Genomic DNA, 27,947 nt, shown 5'->3' with positions numbered 1-27,947 from the left:
CACAATTTGTAACAACATTAAGTAACTAGTTACCAATAAATCCCGTATTATTTACTTGAGAATTATTTGATATTTTTAGGCTTGTTGTTACTACCTAAGGCAGGGGTTCCCAAAGTGTGCGCCGCGGCGCCCTGGTGCGCCGTAGAAAGTAAAGAGGGGCGCCGTGAGTTCTATCATTATCCGAAACCACAAATATTCGCGGGTACCTATTTGAGCGCTCGCATCGGTAAATAATATAGCGCCGTGTCACTCTTTTTCGACCGTGATTTTAAATTTACAAGGGCGCCGTTGCAAAATACTAAACTTGTAACTGCGCCGCATGTTGAAAAAGATTGGGAACCCCTGACCTAAGGCCCACGTACACGTGTCTACTTTATTTATTATGTACCTAATATTATTGGATAATTTATATATTTTCAAGGTTGAATAATATTCCTTTATGATACACGTGTGTTAGGCTAATTTTAATATCCTCTAATTTTGCAAACTGTTTTCAAGGAAAATCAAGCTTTTTCTTTCCTGTGTACAAGTAACTTGCTTTCCATATGCAGTATAAAGAGCCTAAAATTAACACTTCGTTACCTACCAGTAAAGAACATAAAAATTGCTACGGGCATGATCTCAATCGGAGATAAAGCGCCAAAGTGCCTGCGGCAGGAACACTAGTTGCGCCCCCTACTCGGCATTTAAGGGGGAACAAGACAAATTCAAATTCAAAATATTATTTATTCCAGTAGGCCTAGCGAGAAGAGGTACCTAACATTGAGAATTGCTTTCGCGTGTATAAGATTAGGAAGGATTTATTTTATTTATTTATTTCCACACTTACAACTATCTTTACAGGTACTAGACCTAAGACAAGAGTGTAACTATTAACAAAAAAATATTCTAACTTATGGCGCATATAACATAATGTGAACAATGTGGACTTTGTGAATTCAGTCAGAGAACACCAAAACAAATCAATGCTCTCGGCTACTAGGTTAAGGCACAGCGCGCGTCAACGGCGCCTTCGTGAGCAGGTTGGTGCGCCCGCGCCGCTCGGCCAGCAGCCGCGGCCGGCGCCGCCGCCACACGTACCTGTCGGGCACGTACAAGCTCACACAGTTCAAATCGTTACCCAGTGGAATGGACAAAAGCTCAGCGAGCGGGTAAGGTTGATTTATGAATAGTGTCACTAAACTCATCGACATCGACTAATTCTTCTTCTTCCTTTTTATACGGTGGAAATCCAATAGGCAGCGGTTTTGTTAATCGACTAATGCAACTCGTATAACAAGAATGTAAGGAAAGCCCAGGTTTCCTCTTAGGAGCCTTAATCAATGGCTCGCGTGCATAGCGGGTAAGTCCGCCAGTTTATGAATAGTGTCACTAAACTGGCCTCATCGACTAATTCAACTCGTATAACAAGAATGTAAGGAAAGCCCAGGTTTCCTCTTACGAGCCTTAATCAATGGCTCGCGAGCAAAGCGGGTAAGGCCGCCAGTTTATGAATAGCGTCACTAAACTGGCCTCATCGACTAATTCAACTCGTATAACAAGAATGTAAGGAAACTGGCAGTCTTACCCCTCCTCAGAGGAAACCTTCTTAGGAGGGGTACGGCTGATATTTTATGTCAATTGCGTCACAGGCAGCCACAATTGCTTTCGCGTTTATAATATTAGTAAGGATTAGTAAGAATACCCTTTAAATTCGACTCGTGCGAAGTGGAGCAAAAGCTCAGGTTTCCCCTTAAGAGCCTTAATCAATGGCTTGCGTGCCGAGCGGGCAGGCTGCCGATTTATGCTAATAGTATCACTAAACGAGTCATGGCCGAGTTCATTAATGTTTGTTAAACTTATTGACTAATTCTAACGTGCACTGACATCAGAATTAATAATTCAAATATCAATCTGATGTCAATGTACGTTCAAATTTGACCTGGGAGTCTACTTATTTAAAGTATTTAAACTCGTATTCAGTGGAATGTAGCGAAAGCTCAGGTTTCCCCTTAAGAGCCGTAATCAACGGCTTGCGTGCCGAGCGGGCAGGCCGTCGATTTATGCTAATTAAATAATAAATAATAATAAATAAATATTATAGGACATTATTACAAAAATTGACCAAGTCCCACGGTAAGCTCAATAAGGCTTATGTTTTGGGTACTTAGACAACGATATATATAATATATAAATATTTATATATAATTAAATACATAGACTACACCCATGACTCAGGAACAAATATCCGTGCTCATCACACAAATAAATGCCCTTACCAGGATTTGAACCCGGGACCATCGGCTTCATAGGCAGGGTCACTAGTCACTACCCACTAGGCCAGACAGGTCGTCAAATTGATTCATGAACAAAAGCTTTTTTGAAGTTGGGGGTTGCAACCAAATTTTGGGGCACACACTATCTGAGGATGCAAAATGTAATATATATAATCTGGTTTCATTAGGATCAAGTAGAAGATAAGTCACATGTTTGTATACGCACAGAGCGACATCGTCACAAAAGTGACAAATTTAAATAAAGATCTTTAGAAAATAAATCTGAGTTATCCACTGAATACATAGTGTCGTTTACATATTAACCTTTTGAACGCCAAGAGCCACTAAAGTGGTCGTGTGCTGTCGTGCCTACCACGCCAACGACCACTAAAGAGGTCATGGCAGACGCTGTCAAAGCAATTTTACTGTTGACAGATAAGGTTTATTCGTTTCTCAATAGTTGACATATTGGCGTGTATCCCACATTTTGATGCGAGGGAGAAAGCAATGAAAAGGTTAATATCTGCTTCGCTCAAAAAACATAAATAATAAATAATAATAAATATTATAGGACATTATTTACACAAATTGACTAAGTCCCACAGTAAGCTCAATAAGGCTTGTGTTGAGGGTACTTAGACAACGATATATATAATATATAAATATTTATAAATACTTAAATACATAGAAAACACCCATGACTCAGGAACAAATATCCATGCTCATCACACGAATAAATGCCCTTACCAAGATTTGAACCCGGGACCATCAGCTTCGTAGGCAGGGTCACTACCCACTAGGCCAAACCGATCGTCGAAATTATATAATATAATTTTTGCCCCCGAAAACCCCCATATAGCTAATTTCATCGAAATCGATGGATATCATAGGAAACCTAGCATTTCGGAAGAAAAAGTTAATTACCAGTACTTTTGAGGTTTGAAAAATTCTAATCTTACAAAAAAACGGGGTATAGTATAATATTGTCACTACTTACAAAAACACAAATCAAAATATAAATTGATTTGATTTCTTCCGTATGTTAATTTATTTAGATTATTTTGTGGGCCTGAAATATACATATAAGTATATTATAGTAAAATATATATCGCACGGGTAAACACAAACTTACCTAATAACTAATAACCCACTTTAATAGTCTTGCAAACGTGTTGTGGTTGTGGAGCACTGAGCTGTATTTCATCAATCATTAACTCAAACACAGCCAAGGTGCCTTAAATACTTAGAGCATTTAGACAGGAGTCCCCTTTAAAAGGGAAGTATACCACGTTCTCCATAATTTTTTAGTATGTTGTTGACACAATGAAAAACTTGCACAATAAACAGTGCGATTATGTAACTACCCGCCGACGGCACTCCGTTGAGAGCCGCCGACGCGGCGAGTCGGGTGCAGCGTACTCTATATATATAACATTGTGAGGTAAAAACTTGCAAATATCAAGTTTTACTACAACATTTTTTTTATACTACGTCGGTGGCAAACAAGCATACGGCCCGCCTGATGGTTAGCAGTCTCCGTAGTCTATGTACGCCTGCAATATATTAATAATCTCCATACATTTTTATTGTTGTATAATGTGCTCGTTTTAAATGTATCCGCGGGTGTTTCTCAGAGTGTTTCAACCGCTGACAGTCTCCTGTTTATGTCGAAGTTCTCCAAGATTGGTATACCATTTTTGGTTACGGTAAACTAGTACCTTTCTTATTTAAAATAAACAAAACTGACCCACCGATCTTCTAGAACTTCATCATAAATGTGGACAGGGGACTGTCAGCAGTTGAAACGCTGTGAGAAACGCCCATGAAGTGAGCACTCTAAGTTTGGTTATACCTTTATGTTTACAGTAACAAGTTTCGTGAGATTATTATATTCAAGACATCTGTCACCTAAATTCCATGGAATTATTTACGATTATTTTGTTAGTTAGTGCGACATGTCACACGGTGGTTTAAATACAAACATCAACCTGTGTGCAAAATTATGTTACTTTTGCGTCATCCGCATGATTTGTTCGAGCCCTGCTAATTAATATAACCAAGCACCATGAAAATATTTTCTTACCAAGACCACAGATCCCAAGCAACCCGCTTAATTATGCACCTTTTTTCTTAACTTCGGTTTGAAATTAGGTAGTAGCTGTGGTAGTAGTGTTGATTGAGACGTAATCCTTTGAAAAAAAAATTGCTTCTATGTGACACATACTGCTTTTCACATCACCTATCAAGAAATTATTAAAATCACCTAGTATATCGTTCGTGTCATCCACGATGACGCGCAGATTTGTCAAACCTAACCTATAATAACATGACATTACGCGTCAAGGCACACGTCTTCGTGAATGACACGATCTATACCTTGTTCACGATAATTTTAATATTTTTCGTTCAATTCGATTTGATCCAGCTATTTATTGAAGTCACGTTTCCAGGATATAAATTCGCTTATAAACGGTTGGCAATTTGTCCGACAAGTTCGCATAAGTGGAAAAGAAAAAGAGTAGGGTGGCCATGGATCTGGGTTTTGTGAGAGCTTATAATCCGAGAACACTTAAGGAAACCTCTATTTGTCATAGATACAAGTTTTAACCCATGACGCAAGAAGACGTGTGTTACGTATACGTTTGACGTCAATGTCTGTCTGTGGCATCGTAGCTCTCAATCGGACAAGCCGATTTCGAATCGGTTTTTTAAAGTGAAAGCATGTTGCCCTGCGGTAGTTCTTAGCTATGTTTGATAAAAATAGATCCAGCAGTTTGAGCTCTTTTCCAAAATTAACTAAGGCATTTTTGGCATAAAATGGTTTAGTGTGATAGACTATGTCATATTTTAAACGTCATTATATTGATTGCTTTTTGAAATACCACCTGGAATATCACCTTGGATTTATATATATGCAAACGTAGCCATAATGTATTTAATACAATAACAAGATAATTGAGTGGCTTTTAAAATCTGGACAGGACATCAACGGAGAGTTAATCAAGGCATCCTTCAATTTAGAAAAAATCCTTTATCCTCCAAGACGTGACGAATTAGTTTTTTGACGGACTAGGATTACAACTAGGACAATCTCGGGTAATTGACCAATTAAGTCAATGGAAAGAAGATCCATTGGAGCAGCAACAGGACGAGGGAACAAACGGAGGCCACGAGGTTGTGAAATATCTAACTTCGCTGGATCTTAGGAGTGCCTTTTGGCAGATCCCTTTAGCTGATAAGGCCAGTTGTGAGAATCACCTTTATCGTACCGCAAAGTGGTCTTTCCCTCGTATACCTATGTTAAGATAATTTATAATATATCCTAGCTTTATATTATATCAGGTGCAATTTTAGTAGTCATGGAATGTATACATCTCTGACGATTATTATAATTTCTGTTTATAAATATATAAAAAAACTTTTTCCGCGTGTGCCAGTAACTGGCCACCCTACTAAGTCTGGTAAATCTCAGAAAGCGCCGTTTTGTTAAAAACTCCAACTCTTTAAGGCAATGGGGTTATTTTTCAAAAACTTGGGGCACGTAAGTTGGAATTAATGTCCAAACTTCTTTGGTATCTCGGTCTGTAGGGAGTCGTTAGACATACTTCAGATTTTTTTAAGCTAAGTTTTTTTTGTCGGTTTAATTAAGTTTTAATAAGAAACGCAAGACAGCCAGTGCAGTTAGATGTATACAATTCGCTAGTTATTATACACGGTGTTGTAATCAGTACTAAATAATCAAAGGCCAATGATAGAGCATCTTAAAAACTTTAACTGAACTTCTACAAAATGCACCTGTACTATCGTACGTAAATTAGTGGATTTCTCATTTTTTAGGAATATTTCTTACTTACACGTCTTTTACAATGTCATTAAAAATGTATCTTCAAAATATTCTCCTTTGGCTTTAATACACAAACGCACAGTTTAAAATCTTCAACATATTTTGGGCCACCTTACATTTAGAAGTAACTAAGTGATAAATACATTTTATTATTAACATACATATATTTATAGCACGTTTACACATCTCTGCCGCGTTGCGGTACCTTTGTCGTATATTTTAAAGATACTTCGCCCCAGGTGAGCGTAAATTCTCGACTCAGGGACACAATTTGTCGCCTTACCATTTATTTCTGCATTTGCGTTGTCACGTAACACCTCTATTTTTCTTTTCACAATTTTCATTTTTACCTACGTTCCAGTCTCTTTCTCAGTCATACAAATTTCAACCTTATATTAGGTAACTTAAGGTATTTTTTTCAAGTAAGGTGAACGGAGATTGGGAATATTATGCATTTATTTGTTTTTATGTGAAGCGGCAGAAATTGAGACTTTTTGTGGCTGTCGCATTTATGTTTCACATCTGCATGCTGTCAACAGTTTTTGTACCACGACGGTGGCACGCTTGCAAATAATGGCAAACATGCATACGGCCCGCCTGATCGTAAGCAGTCACCGCAGCCTATGTATGTCTGCAACTCTAGAGCGCGCGTTGCCGACCCTAACACTCCGCACCCTCGTTGAGCTCTAGCAACCTTACTCACCGAGGCAAGAACACAACACTAGGAGTACGGTCTAGTGTTATTTGGCTGCGGTTTTCTATAAGCAAGAGAGAGGTACTTCCCCAGTTGGCCTCTGCTCTAGATCTGGAATGACCATACCACACAAAGTGAGATGACATTCACAATGCCCATACCTCTGTTTTGGACGTAGTTTAAGGGCATACCCGGGTCCGCGTCACTGAAAATATGCATGATAAACATACATATATATTTTTATTGTTGACAGGGTTATAGATAAGTGCAGGTTCCGCCGCCAACTCTAACTTTACAAACCTTAAAACCTTTGATACTTTTCTGTATCTTAATAGGTATAAGTTTTTCAAAATGTAAGCTAATTTATTATTTTACAGAAACTGTGGTATCAAGAGAATTCATGTCACTATTAGGCTCAGTTTAATTGGTTGATAACTCGGTCGATATAAAGCATGCGGGCGTCCCCGCAGGCGGTAAGGTGGTATAACGACTAGTGAAACTCATAATGTGTTTTGGAAATCTCCCGCACCCCGCATACGGGCCCTATCGACCAATGAAAACAGTTACCTAAATGCGGGCCGGGCCCTATGGCATGCTGTATTGAAATCTCCCGCACCCCGCACGCGGGCGCTATCGACTAATGAAACTGAACCATATATGATGTCATTGATGTCACTGTAAATGTTTTATGGACTTGAGATAAAGAGCCCTTTAGTTATACTGGCAGAATATTTTATACGATTTTGAATTTGGTGGTCGGTGGCTTATAATATTTATTTTTATCTCTTTGTGAAAATAGGCTAAGAGAAAGGGGGGAGGGAAGGTTTTTTTTCAATAAATACCGCATACCTACTAAATGTTTACGAAATTAACAATGTTTTTCTTTTGTTACAGATGCCGTGAAGACCTAAATCCTACATTTAAACACGACTACCTTTAATATATCATAAAAAAACTATCTATTTACAAACAAAGTACCTTCACTGACAATAAAACGCCAAACTGTTTAAAAATATAATTATTTTCATATTCAATTTACGAAACTAGATCTTACCATTCCATATTTGAAATAACTTTTTAAAAATGAGCTTTGATTCGCCATCATCTGCCAAAAGGCTTAATTTGGAGCGGGCTAATAATTTTATGAGACAATTTAGGGATCCGGATTCTAGGGAGTTGAAGAAACTGTCCGCGAATCAATTTATGGAAGTGTGGAGTCACTACGATCGGGATGGTGAGTTGGAAAACTAACTTTAGGTAGTTTAGTTTAAGGTTTAAAATTGTTTTACAATGTTGATTGAAAATTTGACGACCTAGCTATTAGCCTGCTCAGTGGCGGGGCAAGACCAAAATTTTATATAGGTAAGGTATATTTAGCGAGGCCCTCTGGTGTCGCAAGAAATAACGAACATTTTTACGTTGTGTCCGAGATATACTTATTATTTGAGGCGCGAGGCCCCTCGGCCCGCGAGGCCGTAGGCGGTGGCCCACGTCGCCCACGCCTAACGCCGCCTCTGAGCCTGCTAAGATGGCGGTTCTTGGACCATGAGTTTGAACCCCGGTAAGATCTAATAATGTAATATTAGGTTGTGCACAAATATTTTCCTATCCCTGTAATTTTTTGACATATTTATTATTGTATTCTCCTTATTTACAGTCAAGGTCATAAATATATATAATATGTAATGTTTTAAAATACTTTTCATTGCATCCACACCCTGACACTTCTGTTTGAACGTCTGGTTAGCTGGTAAAGATAAAGTTAATTTTTCAAGTAGACATATTACAATGCGTTTATGAACGTCAAATAAAGCTACACCGGCTCTAACCTTACACCTCTCCAATGATGATGGATGTTTACCGTCTCCAATTCTCCCTAAATTGCTCAAAGGTTAACTGGAAGAGATCCCTTAAAGGGATAAGTTTGCCTTTGTACTAATGATGAGTGTCTTACTTCCTGTTTTGTTTTCATTTTTGTACAATAAAGAGTTTTACTCTTACTTACTTTTTCTTCCTCGCGTTGTCCCGGCATTTTGCCACGGCTCATGGGAGCCCGGGGTACGCTTGACAACTAATCCCAAGATTTGGCATAGGCACTCGTTTTTACGAAAGCGACTTCCATCTGACCTTCTAGCCCAGAGGGTAAACTAAGCCTTGTTGGGATTAGTCCGGTTTCCTCACGATGTTTTCTTCACCGAAAAGCGACTGGTAAATATCCGTACGAACATATAGTTAAATACTTAAATAGGCACATATATTTCAAGTTAAATAAAAGCTTGTAAAAGGCAAGGAACTCGCAGGAGTACATTACGATACAAGTGCGAAAAATAGGATATTACCTATTCGCACATGTATCGTACAACATTTTACAATACTTATGGCCCTTTTTCGACATAGTTACGTAATTTGCTAATTATTGCACTAGTGCGGTAAAGTAGCACCATATGTACTGCAATAGTACATTAGGATACAATTGCGAAAAATATGAAATTCAAAACGAGTGGCGATAAATTAAAACACGACCGAAGGGAGTGTTTTAAATCGACACGAGTTGCGAATTACGTATTCGCACATGTATCGTACAACGTTTTACAGTACATATGGCCCTTTAAATGTTCGACACAGTAACGTAATATGCTAATTTACGCACTAGTGCGGAAAAGTAGCACCATATGAACTGTAAAAGAATATGTAATGTGAGTAGGGGATGCAAGTGATAAAAGTTGAAACAAGATAAAAAATAGACACAAATAACAAATAACCGTTTTGGATGATTCACGGTAAGAAACAAAAAATTAAAAAAAAAGGATAATCGGATAAAAGATAATCACGGTTTATATCCCGGTCGATTTAAGTCTAGTGAATTATCAAAGGCAGGGGCATAGTTAGTCAATATACATCAAATTATGTAAAAATATTTTCCATAATAGCAATAATCAGAGAGGAAAATGGGGACTATGTTTGTATGCAGAAACGGCCGTTCCCTTTCCTCTTAAATATAATTTATTTTGTCGAATCAGTTTTTGGAAAATTTTCATTGGCGGATTTCATACGTTTATACAGTTGTAAGCTATGCTCGCAAGGCACAGGTCACAGAGCCACTAGTAAATATATCAACACATTAACGAACACACTGGCAGGTAGGTATAACTCAGAGAATGAGTTAGGGACCGACACTTGATGTCCTCCGCAGAGCATTTGTGCTGACATTGATGAAGAGCCCTTATATATTATCTTCATTGCAGAGCGAAATACTAATAATAGTAATAATATTATACTAGAAATAATAATCTCAGGCACAGATCTGTAAGTACTTTACAGTGAATTTGTAAAACAAAACAGGGTTGTAACATCCTGAAATTTCAGTAAAAATTGGTAAATTTATAAAAAGGGCATTGCAATAAAAAGGTCTACCCTGTTGGGGACGTAACGTAAATGGCAGTTCCCTTAATAAGTCTAATAACCTGCAATCTGTAGTTCAGGTATATAATGCTTTTTTACTGAACCACTCCTTACACGCTATGGAATATGAAACTCTAGAAGTGAATTCCTAAATCTGACATTTAGATTTAGGTACTTAAGGTTAAGAGTTAAGGTTACTTAAGTAACTCTGTTGTCTTTCTGTCTGTTTCCTCTTCACGGTTAAGCCGCTGAGCTAGTTTGGATGAAATTGTTACAGAGATAGTTTCAGGCCCGGAGAAAGACATAGGAAAGTTTTATCAATCCATGCAGACTAACGGCCAATTAATTACTACCAGAACGTTTCTTTTTTTGCCGCCTGTTTATGTGACTTTTTTTGCCACTTTTTTATTCTTTTTAGTCAGGATCGAGCGAGCCCTTTTTATATATTTTTTTACCGCTATACAAAGTAGGTATATGGGGAAATGTTAGCACAATAGGAATAATCTCTGGGACATTTTTTTATCCCATTAGAACCGAAAGAGCTCGTAATTCTGAGTAGAAAAAAAAAACAAAGTTTATGAAAAGATACAAAATAAATGAAAGAAGCATTTTTTAAGAAACGCTCACCAAATCATCCTGCTTGTGTTAGTACCAGTTTGTATTAAAATGACAGATCACTCGGACATATTGAGGCAATGGAACTGCTATTTCAGTTTCTGGTGCTTTAGGTCACTTTAGATCACAAAAGTACTCTGTCTGTGCTTTAGGTGCAAAGATGATGCAACTTGTGACAACAGAATTGTGTCAAGAGTATGCTGACAATGGGATGGTCTCAGGTTTAAAAACTCAACAGGGCAATGCCTTCAACTAAAAATAGAATTGTTCAGTAGTCTTTTTACCAAAATGCACAAAGCTCTTAACTTATTAAAACATATTTATAATTATAACCGGGGCCATCGCGAATTTATTTTGGACGTTTCGACGCAAACAAGATTTTGCGATAGGCCCGATTATAAATATGAATTAAAAACGTGAAGGTTGTAAATGTTATATAAGATTTTAACTTGCTGATAATTTTATGTATTGATTGTGCCTTTACATGTGTAGGTATACCCATGACGACACTCAGATTTGCCCAATAGTCAAATCTAACCTTTAATGTCATGACTATACGACTCGAGGCACGTGTCTTCGTGAATGACACGATCTAACCTATTACCATCACTGACTAGAAAATAATCCCTTATGAATCATTTTATGGCTCTTCTACACGATGGACCATCATAGTGGCCCACTAAGCTGGGCCAGCGTGTAGAGAGGGTAGTGGTGTCGGATGGCTTATGGCGCGCGGGATGGCGATGGGATGGCCGCGGTGTCGGTTTTTCGTCCGCACATCAAAGGCAGTGGACCAGCGATGGCTGTCCGCATCTACACGTGGCCCATCCCTCAGTGCGTGCTCGAACGCGGTCGAGTGAGGACGTTCGTGCTGTGTATTATTTTAATTAAAAATGACGAGTATGTGGCCGCATCACGAAAGAATAAAGTTTTAGAGTTATATCGGGGAGAAAGCGTAACATGGAACCCCAAACATAAATACCAAAACTATAGAAATAAGGTAGCAGTATATTTAAAAAAAAAGTTTTTATAACAAATAGTGCACGAATTAATTAGAGTATTAGGAAAATTACTTATACATTACGCAGACATCTGTATATAGAGTACATTCACAATTTAAATAAATAAATATACCAATAATAAAAGAAATTAATATTAGATACCTACATATCTAAATATACATACATAAATTATACCTACATATCTAAATATACATAAATAATATATACCTACACAGCGGCACATTAAGGAAGAGACAAGTAATGATTTTTAGTAGGGTTTCAAAGCTTTGAAGAGTTTATTGCACAAATTTAAATTGACTTAGGTGACAACCTGTGTGGCCTAGTGGGTAGTGACCCTGCCTATGAAGCCGATGGTCCCGGGTTCAAATCCTGGTAAGGACATTTATTCGTGTGATGAGCATGGATATTCGTTCCGGAGACATGGATGTCTTCTATGTATTTAAGTATTTATACATATGTATATAATATGTATATCGTTGTCTAAGTACCCACAACACAAGCCTTATTGAGCTTTCTGTGGGACTTAGTCAATTTGTGTAATACTGTCCCATAATAAGTAGTTTATTTATTTATTTATTGCGATGGATAGATAACATCCACCATAATCTTCTACGTCATTTCTTTTTAATTACTTTATTATTGTGCAGATTAAGAAAAGGTTGGTACGTGGCGTATAAATAAATTGCTGCAGCGGCTAATGCTCCCACGTCCATCTTGGAAAACGAATAGATCGCAACTGAATGTCGCCATCGTGTAGTGGCGTGTCAGCCATCGCATGGCCATCTCGCTGGGCCAGCGCTGGGCCATCGTGAAGAGGAGCCATTAGAAATTGTAAGATAAGAACCTAAGAAAAGAGAGTCCGCGTGAGGCTTACTCAGATATAGTACTTTATTGTTATGAAACGGTTATGGATATAATCTGTCAGCTGTCAATAGTTGCATTTATTCAACCAGAATAAAATAAAAAATATATATATATATATATTTTTTTTTACTCGGCTGATGTTGTGTGCACCAACGGTGAAGTTAAGGTTCTCTACAATAGATAGTTTGGCAACCCTAATATTTTAATGAATTACAACATTTTATACTTACATAAATCACGCAAAATAACGTTTTCTTTTATAACAATATTACACCAAAATAACTGTATTTGCGTGATTTCTGTAAAAAACAAAGTTTTTCTATCACTTTAGCGCAAACGAATATTCGAAAGTATATAGACGCACGCATAATTATGTAGTAATTAATAGTGTGTAATGAGTTAATAAAACGCAATTGGTTTTTGTATGGAAGTCGAACCACCTTAACGGGGTTTCTTTACAGTGCCACTGCCGACTCTAACGTGTAATCTTTCACCTGACCTGGCGACAGCAAGTCTGATTTGTGTTGACAAGCAATTATTTATTTTTGTGTAATGTATGAATGAATGAAAGTATTTATTTTGGACACAAATACATCCATATTATGTTCGTGTTACCACTTATATTAGGTGTGTTAGTAGAAAGTATAATTACAATTAGACTGCACATGTAAAGACATAGGGCTGTCCATCCTCTCAGCGATCACCTTCAGGAGAGTGTTGGTACTGCTCCACACACGCTCGCCCAGAGACGCCACCCGCTTGCGCAGCACGGGTTGGAAGCAGTCGGTTCTCCACGCGGCGAACATTCCTGACGCGCTGCAGCGCGAGGGCAGCCTCAACAACCCCCTGAAGGCGTTATTTTACTGGACGCGCAGAGCACTGTAGGCTTTTTTGGTGTAGTCGCTCCACAGGTTGCACGTGTAATAATTTGATATTAGTGTATACATTGAATTGTTACTGTACTTGTAAATAAGTATTGTTAAATATTGCTTGCCTTGTTTGGTAGAACATAAGACACGCTTTTTATAATGTTATCAGTATCACCTTTATGTAATTTAACTATGTTCTTGCAATACATTTTTTGATTGATTGATTGATTGAAGGCAGACAGGTGATAGCAATTGAACATTATTGATTGAATAATTGCTAGGCCTGTCGATATGGAAACCTTCGGCTCGGCCAAGACCATAGAAAATAAGCTTGAGTGAGGTTAAAGTTGGCCCGTTAGATAAAACTCAGGACATGTCTGATTTTCATATAATTTTCAATTGCACATCGTTACCTTGTATATCATAGTAGTATAATTTTAGTATAAAATTGATAGAAATATGGCCGAGGGACCTGACGAGCAATAGGACACTGTTAACGAAGGGATTAAAGGCACCCATTTCTGTCGCGGTAGTTTGGCGCTCGAACGCACTCAGAGTTCAGAGACTGAAATGGTGAATTTTACCCGAGTTAAACACTACTTTTTATTTTGAATACGATGAAAGTAAAATACTTGTGTTTAAAAAAACATGACTAAGTATAAACTTACTTTTTACTTCCTAGGTACTTTCAGTTAACAAATGAGGTAAAATTATCGTTATTTATGGAATGGGGGGTTAAATATCAGAATAAAAACTGTCAAACAAATCCATTTAAAGCCAAATTTCAATAGCTTATTGTAGAATAATAAAAAACATACTTGGAATGTAAAATGTAGAGTGCAGAAGCGTATCACTTTCTGCACATCTTGTAAAACAACAATGAAACACTTTCAAAACATGAGAAACGAAATTTTTAAACCCGTGCATTGGCTATTTCTTTGGTCGCAGGTTTCGCGCGGCGCGCCATTGCCATATTATTGGTTCCCTTCTAATTACCTAGCTTTACGTCCTTTCGTAAGGCTGCGTTTCCACCAAAGATGTGCGAGATTGTAATATGTGTAGCGAAGGATTTGTATGTTAAGAACCAATAAAATTACTTCTAATGACCTGTCTGGCCTAGGCTTCGAATCCTGGTAAGGGCATTTATTTGTGTGATGAGCACGTATATTTGTCCCTGCGTCCTGGGTGTTTTCTATGTATACAATAAGTATGTATTTATCTATTTAAGTAAAGCCCTCTTACAACCCACTAAACAAGCACCTGTTAACCCTACGTGCTACAGAGAGCCCCTCTGCAGGACGTGCATGGAGGCAGAAGAGACAGCCGCTCACGTCATTCTCGAACGCCCAGGTGTGGCAGAGTACAGGGCACAACACCTCGGTTCGTCGGGGTCTCTCCAAGAAGTCGTCGGCAACACCAAGCCAAGGGTCTGCTGCCTAACGCGCCCAAACAATTGCGTGAAATAGGGACCGTGTGCGTTGGAGGGCCTGCCATCTTGTGGCCTGAATCGGACATGTACATTTACACGTCAAGTGTTTTCTTGTGCATAGTAGGTTCCGCCATCTTGTGGGCTACATCGGAACAATAAACATCACTTTTACGCCTCGCGCCAATAATCTGACGACTCCTGTGCTGCCTCCTACAGTTCATGGACGCTACCTATACCACTAGAGCATATACTTCGTACGAATCGACCGTAGTCACGTAATAATTAAATAGATAGCTGCGTAGAGCTTTGTCGCTAGTCGCTAACCGCTTTTAGTCCCGGCAGAGCCCTAATTGATCAAATTACCGTCGTGCCGTGTTACAAAGGGACCAAATACAGTTATGCTCTTGTACTCTGGAGCGCTAAGGGTACACTGGAACTTCGAATAGTTGTGACACACTTACCTACTTCTTAAAATTTAATAGTTGTGACACTTACTTAAATCTAGTGTCAGATCGAAACATGTTTTTTGCTGAATCCTTTGTCATCGTCATCTGCGACATTACAGCCGCCAAGGCCTTAGCCTGGCCAAGCAAATCTCTCCAGTCCGATCTATTCGTGGTATTCCTTCTCCAACTGGTCACTCCCAAGGTCCTGATATCTTGGTATACGCCGTCCAATCATCTAACGAAACATTTGTAGTCATGTTGAAATCTTGAAATCATAAATCCACTTTTATACACATATTAAGACTGCGTCGACCGTCCAGTGGCGCCCTCATTAGGGGAATGGTGTTTTTCAATAAACCAATTCATTTCTGTATACCTCAATCAGTATTATATTGTTGTCCTACTTGTTCCCCAACTTTAAGTCTTTATCACATAGTTTAGTTTCATAGTAAGAAGTACCATTTCGCAAGTTTCAGCTCAGCCGAAGGCTTCGGCCGTTTTTGGCCGAAACATTTTTTTTTGCCGAAACTGGCCGAAACCGAAACCGAATCTTCGGTCGAACACTACTTAAATCTCACTCATATTGAGGAAAAAATACAAAATATATTACTAAATAAAACCGGCCAAGAGCATGTCGGGCCACGCTCAGTGTAGGGTTCCGTAGTTACCCTTACGTCACAATAAGCTAAACTGAAGCTTAAAGTATAGTAAATTGTTAACCAAGGGATGAAACGGTACCTTTCACCCGAGTTAAACAAATAGGCAAATTTGCATAATCAGTACCTAATTAAAGTAAGTCTTTTTACTATAGTAAAAACCGGCCAAGAGCATGTCGGGCCACGCTCAGTGTAGGGTTCCGTAGTTACTCTTCCGTCACAATAAGCTAAACTGGAGCTTAAAGTATAGTAAATTGTTAACCAAGGGATGAAACGGTACCTTTCACCCGAGTTAAACCAATAGGCAAATTTGCATAATCAGTACCTAATAAAAGTCGCCACTGAATTTGAAACTTTCTTTACTAGTGCACCAGTTACTACGACCAACCATCTTAAATCATCAAGTTCGTCTGCTGTTGGATTGTTAGAAAATAATTTGCCTAAATGTTTCATGGGGTTTAAGTTTCAACACGTTACTAACCTAGATGTACTAAAAGCATTTCGATCTATTAATGTTAAAAAAACGAATGATCTCTGGGGAGTTTCTGTCTTCGTTACTAAGCCCCTTATTGAATTACTAGTACCTGACTTAGTAGTCATATTTAACAACTGCGTCGACTGTGGCGAGTTTCCAAACCTAATGAAGCAAAGCAAAATTACTCCTTTATTTAAAACAGGTAGTACGACTGATCCCACTAATTATAGGCCTATTTCAGTTTTGCCCACACTTAGCAAAATTTTTGAAAAGATAATTTTATCTCAGTTGCTTAGCCATTTTAACACGAACAATTTGATGCACAACAAGCAGTTTGGGTTTACTCGGGGTCGATCGACCACTGACGCTGGGATAGAACTAATTAAAAATATTTTCGATGCCTGGGAGGAGTCACATGATGCCATTGGAATTTTTTGTGACTTATCCAAGGCGTTCGACTGCGTTTGTCACGAAACACTCGTGAGGAAACTTCACTTCTATGGTGTTCGAGGCAAAGCGCTGGATTTGCTAAAATCATATTTAGATGGAAGAATCCAAAAAGTGGACGTGAATGGGGAACGGTCTCTAGGATCACTTGTTTCTATGGGCGTCCCCCAGGGGTCAATATTAGGGCCCTTTCTTTTCCTCATTTATATAAATGATTTGCCGTACTTAGTGAGAGATCACCATGATATAGTACTGTTTGCTGACGATACTTCCCTCATTTTTAAAGTCAAACGTCACGAAGATGCCAGTGATCATGTAAACAGTGCTATATCAAAAGTAGTGCAATGGTTCAATGTCAATAACCTATTATTGAACGAGAAGAAAACCAATTATATAAAGTTCACCACTACAAATGTCAGAAATATACAAACGACTGTCACTATCAAAGACGAGGAATTGGAAATGATCAATAGTACAGTATTCCTAGGTCTGACATTAGATTCCAAGCTGCAATGGGGCCCCCACATAAATATTCTCGCAGGCAAACTTAGTTCTGCAGCATTTGCAGTATGCAAAATCCGTCACTTAACGGACGAAAAAACAGCTAGATTGGTGTATTTTAGCTACTTTCATAGTGTGATGTCATACGGCATCTTGCTTTGGGGTAATGCTGCTGAAATCAATACCATTTTTGTACTGCAAAAGCGCGCCATTCGTTCAATTTATAAAATGAAGGTTAGAGATTCTCTTAGAAATAAGTTTAAAGATATTAATATACTTACTGTATACTGCCAATACATTTATGCAAATATTGTTTATGTTCATAAGCATATCAATAACTTCAAGAGAAATTGTGACATACATAATATTAACACAAGAAACAAGGACAAGTTAGCAGTACCAACCACACGGCTGCAAAAAATCAAAAATTCTTTTAAAGGTAATTGTGTACGATTTTACAATAAACTGCCAAATAATATAACTAATCTTCCAATGAATAGATTTAAGAAATACATTAAAAGTAAATTAATTTGTAAATCTTATTATAGCATCAAAGATTATATTAATGACAAAACTGCTTGGGACTGAGTTAACATCTGATTTTTATTTTTATATTGTTTTTTTTTATTATTCTTCGGGTTGACTTTTATTCTCTTGTTTATATGTACATTTTGACATTGATTAATTGTTACCAATTGTTATTATTTATTTCTTATTTAAAATCCAATTAATGTTTGTTATATATAGATATATTTTATTTTTTGTACCTATACTGACTTGTCAAAAGTGCTTATTTTTAAGCCTACTTGAATAAACGATTTTTGAAGTTGAAGTTGAAGTTGAAAGTAAGTATTTTTACTATGAAGGGAAAACTTTTTGCGATAACTCAAAATCAGCTAAACTGATCATGTCCGCTATAGTTTTCATTTAATGTCTTTCTTAAGCTCTACTTCCACGATTTTTTTCATATTTTTTGGACCTATGGTTCAAAAGTTAGAGGGAGGGACATTTTTTTTTCTTTCGGAGCGATTATCTCCGAATATATTAACTTTATCAAAAAATGTTTCTTGAACACGCCTATTAGTTTTGAAAGACCTTTCCAACAATATCCCACACTCTAGGGTTGAAGTGAAAAAAAATTTTCACCCCCACTTTACGTGTAGAGGAGGTATCCTAAAAAAAAATTTTTATTTTTATTTTATTGTACGACTTTGTCGGCTTTATTGATTTATATATCCATGCCAAATTTCAGCTTTCTAGCACTAACGACCACGGAGCAAAGCCTCGGACAGACAGACAGACAGACAGACATACAGACGGACATGGCGAAACTATAATGGTTCCTAGTTGACTACGGAACCCTAAAAAGGCCGGGAAATAATTTAACCTCTAAGCCGCACAGAAATAATGAAAAAAGTCGTACAACGACCGCAATGACCACAACTACTCTGACAAGAGTATACGAGTGAAAACAAATAGCTGCACTGAGACCTATAATTTTTTATTTTACCCACATTTTAACTTTTAAAATCACTTCAGCGCACGCCAAGGTACAGAGTCAAATCACTATTAAAACAAATTGAATTCAAAATGGCGAAGGCGTAGTGTCGTGTCCGTCTGGAGTAGTGTCCAAGCATCATTGACATATATCTAAATACGGGCCTTATGAGAACTAAGTATAGTGCTAGTTCAGTGAAATCATTCACAAATTCGAGCCAATCGTGCAGTCTAACGCAACTAGTTACAAACAATCGCGCGCGTGCTTCGAACTCATAAACCAATCGCGTTGTGGCGTTAGACTGCACGATTGACTCGAATTCTTGTACATGACACAGCTGTTACTGGCCCCATTCTTATTGCCCGTAAGGTCTGTCCTTAGATATATGTTAATGCCAAGCATAGTGTTAAAGTGTAATAGGATTGATAGCGTAATGCAGTGAACTAACGTAGAAGTGTGCAGCTAATGAAGAATTAGTCTTGAAACCAGTTTAACCATTATTTAATCAACACCCGGCTATGGTGGCTATTTGTAAAGTACAGCTATCACTATACTAAAAGCAATGAACGAACAACATCATGCTCTACGAGTACACTTGACATTTGCAAATTATCATACATTTAATGGAAGCCATATTTATAAAAAAAAAGATAAAGTTAGAGTCAAGAAATTATGACGTTTACTTGACACTTGTACCATTTGGGTTATCAAAATCACTGCTGACTTACTTTGGTCCGAGTCTATTTGGATTACGTTGTATTACCTGTATGAGGTAGTGAGGGAGAACCGCCTAACTACTGAATAAAACCGTCCCTCAACCCCCCAATCTGAGTCGAGGGCCAGATCTGAGATAAGGCAAGTTTCTGAGCATGAATAGACGGCTTTACACTTACCTTTTAGGCTTTCGCGGCTTACCTAGAAACCTTTATTGCCTTTAATATTTGTGTTATGTTCAGACATGGAACTTTCTGTAGCATTCAAATAACTCCTTCCTTTTTCCTCGCGTTGTCCCGGCATTTTGCCACGGCTCATGGGAGCCAGGGGTCCGCTTGACAACTAATCCCAAGATTTGGCGTAGACACTAGTTTTTACGAAAGCGACTGCCATCTGACCTTCCAACCCAGAGGGTAAACTAGGCCTTGTTGGGATTAGTCCGGTTTCCTCACGATGTTTTCCTTCACCGAAAAGCGACTGGTAAATATCAAATGATATTTCGTACATAAGTTCCGAAAAACTCATTGGTACGAGCCGGGGTTTGAACCCGCGACCTCCGGATTGCAAGTCGCACGCTCTTACCGCTAGGCCACAAGCGCTTCCATTCAAATAACTAATGATTGACTAATAGATGATGATTACGTGTCTGTTGTTGTTTTCATCATTCAGTAATCGAAAATAATATGTTTATTTGGGACCACTAAAATCCCTAACAAGTTTGTCAGCGAGTACATATTTGGCCGTGCAGATACTTGAAAACTATCTTAGATACATTTGTCCCATACAATACTATTTTTTACTTGCACATATTTTTCAACAAGATTTAGTCCCACATTTGACAATTCTTGAGTTACGTTAAATTAAATATAATTGTGATATTAAAATTTCTTTAATATTTAATAAATGGTGTTGTCACAAATATAACCTTTTTTCTACCATAAATAGTAGTGTTGCTATAACACACTAAATAAACGAATTTGTTTCAAAATGTCTTTTTGGGAAAATATACATAACCTCTGAAGGCAAAGTTGGCTAGTTTGATCTGTAAGAAAGATATTTTTGCCGCTGAAATACCAAAAAACTTGAGATAACTCTGACACTTCATTCGCGTCTATCCTTCATCATTTGTTTCGAGACCCTCGTCTAACTTTTTTGATTAATCTAAGTCAATCAACTGACAAAACTTCGTTTGATAGATAATACAAAAACAACTTATAAACCATTTCATTATAGCGCCAAAACCAACCAAAGGGCGTTTTAATAACGTTCATTTTATATCCTACCTTACAGTTTAGATAGAACTTTTCAACACCCAACTCATGTAGGTATTACGAAAGACTTTGAAAAACCAACCTTAACCTGCGTTAATACCGTTTAAACTCCAATGAATCTTCCAAGTTAGATAAGTCGTTTTAAGAGTTTTATATCGGGATAAAGAAGGAATCAAAGGAAACAAAGCAAGAACTTTGAAGGATAGTTAGACATTTATTTTTTCTTGTAAGTTCTTTGACGGGCGATTATTTTTTTCTTGAGAGATTTTTGATAGCGGCAACTTTGGGTCCAACAGCGGCAAGTAAAAGAAAGTGTTATATTTTTAGCAGTGGATGTAGAATCAGTGGTGAGACTCGTCACAAGGATCTGCCGTTTTCTATTTAAAAAATGCGTGAGTTTCGTGGAACACTCGGTTGGAACGAAGTATATTACTATTGATAAACGTATTATATTATTATTAACAAATACAAAAAACTTAATCGACAAAATAATAATTATCCAAATTTTCACAGATCAGTTCAGAAATACAACTTACAGGCAGGGAGAATAACTAAACATTAGAAAACATTTTTGTACAAGCTAAAACTGATACGTTTAGCTCAAGCTTCGCACTCGCTTAGTCAAACAAAAATATGAAATTCAAGTGCAAAAAAGTAATTACTGCATACACGTCCGGGGATCGAATCTAAGCGACTGTTTGCCACCTGCGCCACAATAGGATATACGCAAGTCGGCAAAATTAGGCTAGAAAGAATTTAAACAAAAGAGGGCCATGACGGAAAAATCTTACACTTTTTTTCGCCTAGCCCCCATTTTCCAACCGTTCGATAAGGAACTTCGTTCCAATTGCTATTGCGTTCGTTGCAATTGCGCGAACTGTAGAACTGAAGTATGACACTAGCTTCTTCCCACGACTCCGTCAGCGTGAAATGCTGACGGTTGATAAAAACTATTCCATATCTGTAGCTTTAAAACTACTGAGCCGGTGTAGATCATTAAGGTGTAAATTCATTAGTATCTAGTATGGTCGCAACGACTTAAATGACCTACCATTTTAATTGACTTTCTTAAAACAGGAGGTTATATGAGAAAAATGAATAGTAGAATTATAGATTTTCAAGCGTTTCACGCGCTTTTTAGAATTACACAATGTAGCAAAAAGAATCTCTTTACCTAAATTCGGGTCCACAGTTGGTATGGGAATGGCCTTAAAACTAAAACTAGGTACTTTATCTCATAGGTCATAAGCAGGATAGGATCGGTCGATTCTAATAAACTCCTAGCAAAAGATTTCTCGATAGAATACATTATAGAGTTCTATAAAATATACATTATGGCTCCTCTACACGGTGGCCCAACGCTGAACCAGCGTGATGGCCATGCGATGGTTATGGCTCCTCTACACTATGGCCCAGCGCTGGACCAGCAAGATGGCCATACGATGGTTATGCCCTATAGAATGGGCCACGTGTAGATGCGTACGCACCATCGCTGGCCCACTACCTTTGATGTGCGGACGAAAAACCGACAACGTGGCCATTCCATCGCCATCCCACGCGCCATAAGCCATCCGACACCACTACCCTCGCTTCATGCGGGCCCATCTTAGTGGGCCAGTATGATGGCCCATCGTATATAGGAACCATTACATAGGTAGTACATTTTAGTCTTCACCACTTATATGGTTGACAGTCCTCAACTGTGCGGTTCTCCAGAAACCTTCTGCCTCACACAGCTAAACTATGGAATGAACTGTCGCCTGCCGTATTTCCGGACCGATACGACCTTCAAACCTTGAAGAAAACATCGTACCTACTCCCATCTTAAAGGCCGACGGCAACGGTCTTGCGACTTGCGACCCCTCTGGTGTCCATGGGCAACAGTAACCGCTTACCTTTAGGTGATTCGTCTGCTCGCTTGCTGGTTACTGATATAGCAAAAAAAAACACCCGTATATCTGACTTTACGAAAGAAAGCGCAAATAAGAGATCCTTAAATCTCTTAAAATACGACTAAGAGGATCGACATTGAAGGTTCTTAAGATCTCGGCGTTCTCGGGGTTCAATGTCAAGTGCCTACTCGAAAATACCCTTATCCAGACCTTGACGTTCAATGTTAAGTGTCTTATACAAAAATCGGATACTCAAAGCCCTGATCACACCTTGCGCTTTCATTTTTACACGTGTTTTCATATCACCGCGTATAAATATTTGTATACCTGCATCCATGAGACGTGAGTGGAACTAACACTCAGTTAATGTTAATTAATAGTATTTCAGTGAAACAACCACACTTTTTCCTAGTTTCTTCCTTTTTAGTGAACACAAACTTAATTCTCTACAGTCATGGTCACCCTACAACACCTAATAAATAAAGATAAATCCTCTTCAACCGTTATGACAACACTTTGACGAGTATTGGCAGTATTCGATTTGTTGTAGGGGGTCATCCATGTCGTAAGTAAATTAAAAACTTTTTTCTTAAGAAGAAAGTGGAGGACTACAAATATTAAAAAAATGTGTGAAAATTGTTTTTCGCTCCTAATATTTACAATAATTAAAAAGTCAAAAAATTTTGAACGGAGGGGCATAGTTAATATACATCAAATTATATAAAAATGTTTCTCATAACGTCAATATTCAGAGAGGAAAATGAGGATTACGTATGTATGGAGAAGCGGCCGTCCCCTTTCCTCTTAACGCTACAAAAAAAACGTCATCTCACTAATACTGGTACGAAACTGTTGCTTCTAATTTACTGATTGCGCAGTGTTAATCCTGATCACAGCCATTGAATCACCCTGTATAGGTATTTGCTTCAAATCTATGAGTATTAACTTTATTATTATATGAGTATTAATTTTGACAACCGGTCTGGCCTAGTGGGTAGCGACCCTGCCTATGAAGCCGATGGTCCCGGGTTCTAATCCTGGTAAGGGCATTTATTCGTGTGATGAGCACAGATATTTGTTCCTGAGTCATGGGTGTTTTCTATGTATTTAAGTATTTATAAATATTTATATTATACATATATGTCGTTGTCTAAGTACCCATAACACAAACCTTATTGAGCTTACCGTGGGGCTTAGTCAATTTGTGTAATATTGTCCTATAATATTTATTTATTTAACTAAAATTTGAGCCACATCCCAGGGTCTGGTTGAGCTGAAACTACGCACACTTGCGACTCTTGCGCATATCCGAAGACAAAGCAATATGCTAACATGGAGCAGATCTGATGATGCACTCGGAAGGTAGCCAAAGGAACTCTTCTATAGAAAAACATAAACACATTGAGCTTAAACTCAATACAAAGATTTCGAGAAGTACTTGATAATCATGCTATGGAGAGAAAGTACAGTCGGCAGTAAAAGTGTGTATCAAAAATATTTTTGACGGTAAGTTGTTCTCGTGTGCCTCTAACTTTGACTTATCGAGCTGAAAATTTGAATGCATATGTAAGTCGCGTGACAATCCAATATTATGGTACCATCGAGCTGAGCTGATGATGGAGACAAGAGGTGGCCATAGGGACACTGTGATGAAACAACGCAACCTAATTTTGTTCGGAGGTTTTAGAAATGTCTCGATGAGTATTATTTGCCTGTAGTAAGAAAAGTACAGTCAGTGACAAAAGCCTGTACCTACCAAAAATTAAATTTTCGCTAAAAACTTATTGTAATGTCTCCATACAATGAAATGAAGTCATCCCGCCGCCGAATTAGAATGATTGGCGTAAAACAGAGCATGTGAGAAATAAACTTTTTTTTTTCATTCTAAGCAGGTACTTAGGGACTTACCTGTGTATATTAATGTTATTTTGACCCTTGATAATTACAATTAGGAAAGGTATCCTGAGACCATTTTGACGTAAATGCACGGGATCTGGAAGTTTACCACAGTGGCCCATTTAAAAATCCAACCCGTATAATAATTATTCCGAACAGAGCCTAGACGTCAATTTTCATCGACAGGTACAAATTCATCAATATTCAAATAGGCCCTCGTAAATTCCAATTAAATCGGCCCCTTCCCGGCCATATTTCACCCTAATTGATATTAAGCACGGGCTCGATTCGTCTTTATTACGGCTTAGAAAAGGCTTTCTACGTATTTATTTATGTACTAGGCTTTACACGCGCCTTCATTTGCGTAAAGGTCGTTAAACTGCCCCTCCTCTAGTGTAAGGCCTGAGTGGACGCTCGCGGGCGTGCAGCGGGGCGGGGCGTGCTGCGTGCATGTTAAACAAAAGCAGCGTATAGGAGCGGGCTCAGTGCACGCTGCTCACATCACTTGTGAGTCTGACGCCACGCTGCACGCCCCGCCGACCGCTCCGCTTCGAGCGTCCAGTTCTGACTGCCTGGATCGTACCTGTACGTGCATCTGAGCAAGCTCGACGAGCCTCTCCGTCCTTCCCCTCTTGTGTGACCAACTCTTCTGCGGCCTTGCATCAGTACTGCTGGCTGGCGCAGCCACTATACGGAAACGGATATTACCTACAGAAAGATTAGTATAAAAGAGGATAAGGATGTAGAATTTATTTAATCGTATGGCATAAATACGATTAATTATATTAACATTATTCGTTAGTATTGTAAACGTCAACATGCAAGGTGCTGATCCAAGCAGCTGCGTCAGATGTGAGATGCAGCAGATCCTCTGGTGCCCCCTGGTAGGAATACAGGGGGCAGTGCCGTATATTGTATTTCGTGATCTGATCCATGGTCGAGGATTTAGAAGATATTCCAAGACGGAAGACATCAAAAATTAAGAAAAAAAGCGATTGGGAAAATAATAAACTAAATTAATGGCGGAAAAAGGGTCAAAAATACTAGAGGAAAAAGGAAGGTGATGTATGGAATTATAGTAAAAGCAAAGCGGAAATAAGGAACACTTAAAGGGAGGTCAGAGTGTATATTAAGTGGCGAACCCACAAATTAGAAGTACTTTTATTATTTTACAAATCTATAATAACTTGTTCGGATTAAAAGATTTTCGTCTATTTTTTATGACAAAACCACGCAAAACTCCTGACTGCATTTTTTTCTAAACTTTCTAAACAATAAACTATAGAATTTCTTAAGAAAAACTCCATATTTTGTGGGTTCAGATTAGATTTTTATTGAATAAATGTGAACAATCTGACGGCTATATTTAACTTAACATTTTGTTAAAAAAAAAAATAAGCAAAGCTTCATTAAAAATTTTTGGTAATTATGTTTTTTGTGCCTCCGGTAAAATTTAATCGGGGCCGTAGCTAGGGGGATGCATTATGGGGCAAAGCCCTATCTTAAAATACCATTGCCCTACCTGTTACGGACAGCATGGACCCCTGCCGAGACGAATGCTCGGACGGTACAGACCCGGGCCGGAAAGAATTACCTAACGCGTAAAACTAGATAAAATAGCTATAGGGTGCCTAGCTATAGGATAGAAATAAGTTGACACAAGCACACTTTGTATGATTGACTTATCGGTCGATTGACTAGAAACAGGATAAAATTGTAGTCGCTATGAAAATAGCGTTTTGTGTCAGCTTGTTACGTGACGTCATCACCGCGGGTAAGCGGCCGGTGCGATCGCTGCGGAAGCCGGAAGCGTACTGAGCGGCGCGGACCTCGGTGCGCGGTATTTATATGTTCGGGTCGAGGCGACCCAATTTCACCTGATTTCTCCCAAGTTAGGCTTTCCCCAGGGATCGTAGTGACCTGTATAGATAGAACATAGGATTAGCTATCCGTAGACACAAACATTGTAAGCATTGGGCCTAGAATTATCGAGATATTAAGACTTAAAGTTATTTTTGTATGGAGTTGAACTATCGATGAAGATAATTCTTATATTCATGAATATTTTCAGCTGAAACTGGTATAATAGGGTAGATCTTCGTAAATGCTTTCTAAAAAGGTACGGTTCATCACTGAAAACCTCAGGGTTCCCGAGATAAACCCGAAAAGGTGGTTAAATACGGGGAAAGTTCTACGCCCAATGCGAGAAAGAGATAGCACAAGAAAGAGAAGTCCACGTAACGAGGCCGTTCTCGAATTATCTGGAGTTACTTTCGAGACCTCGTATTCGCCCTATATAAGCAGGCGAGATACGGCCTGCGGACAGTGAGTTAGTACAGTCAGTTCAGTTCAGTTCAAGCGATCGGAAAACAAAAAGGAAAAGTGAGGAAAAAGTGAAAGTGCCCTAAAGTTGTGATCAGTATTAGTGGTAATAGTGGTTTTAGTGCTAGTTACGTGGACCGCTTAGTTATTTTACCTTAGTAAGTACTAGAATAACGTTATAGTGAAAGTGCCTATAGTGTTAGTGTTTTAGTGCTTAAGTTTGGTGCCTAAGGTCTAGACTAAGTGTGTGCTAGTGCAAAATAAATAGGAATCTAATTAAGTGGTGTTTGTTTGACGCTCCAACTACGTCCCACCGTGGGAGGAATTGGATTTCCGAACCAGCAGGCTCCGTAAATAAATATTAAACTGAGTTATCGCTGAGAGCTGACTCCAGGGTGTCCTCTGGCGGTTACAGTTTTGGTCCTTCGAGCCGGATCCTGAAATTCAGTGGGACCTAGTAACTTTCAGTGAGTACAGTGAGTGTCTAATTAGATTCTTATTGGACTAATACTGAACAGTGGAAACTGTGTTGTGTGAATATTGTGTGTGACTGACGAACCGTGCAGTGAACTGTGTTGTGAAGTGTTAATAATGTCGGGAAGTAACTCGAAAATGGGAGTTACAACAAGATCGCAGTCGGACCGCACCAGGAACGAGCGGGAACGTACGACCTCCACGGATACCACGGGTCGCGTATCAGAGGTCGCGGAGCGGGCAACGGACACGTCGGGAGGGTCTAGCCAGCGCACCGGGAGGCCGTTAACGACGGCTACCGGAAGGGAGTCGACGGCTAGCCCTCCATCTAGGGGGGAACACCGCGAGGACGTCGAGGGCA

At 38.6% G+C, this 27,947-nt stretch overlaps 1 protein-coding gene across 2 annotated transcripts in view; it reads left to right on the top strand.

The window, feature by feature from the left end:
* The window catches only part of LOC133530085 (calbindin-32), a 175,314-nt gene that overhangs the window by 46,689 nt on the left and 100,678 nt on the right, over positions 1-27,947 (top strand). For both annotated transcript variants that reach the window (XM_061867916.1, XM_061867917.1), the window contains exon 2: positions 7,688-8,027. In XM_061867916.1, the coding sequence (XP_061723900.1) occupies positions 7,877-8,027 (151 nt within the window). In that variant the 5' untranslated portion in view covers positions 7,688-7,876. The remainder of the gene's footprint in view (positions 1-7,687; positions 8,028-27,947) is intronic.

Source organism: Cydia pomonella, chromosome 22 (genome assembly GCF_033807575.1).
Source record: "Cydia pomonella isolate Wapato2018A chromosome 22, ilCydPomo1, whole genome shotgun sequence".
Taxonomy (NCBI): Eukaryota; Metazoa; Arthropoda; class Insecta; order Lepidoptera; family Tortricidae; genus Cydia; species Cydia pomonella.
The sequence above is the reverse complement of the archived record's forward strand: the minus strand, read 5'-3'. Positions and strand labels throughout refer to the sequence as shown.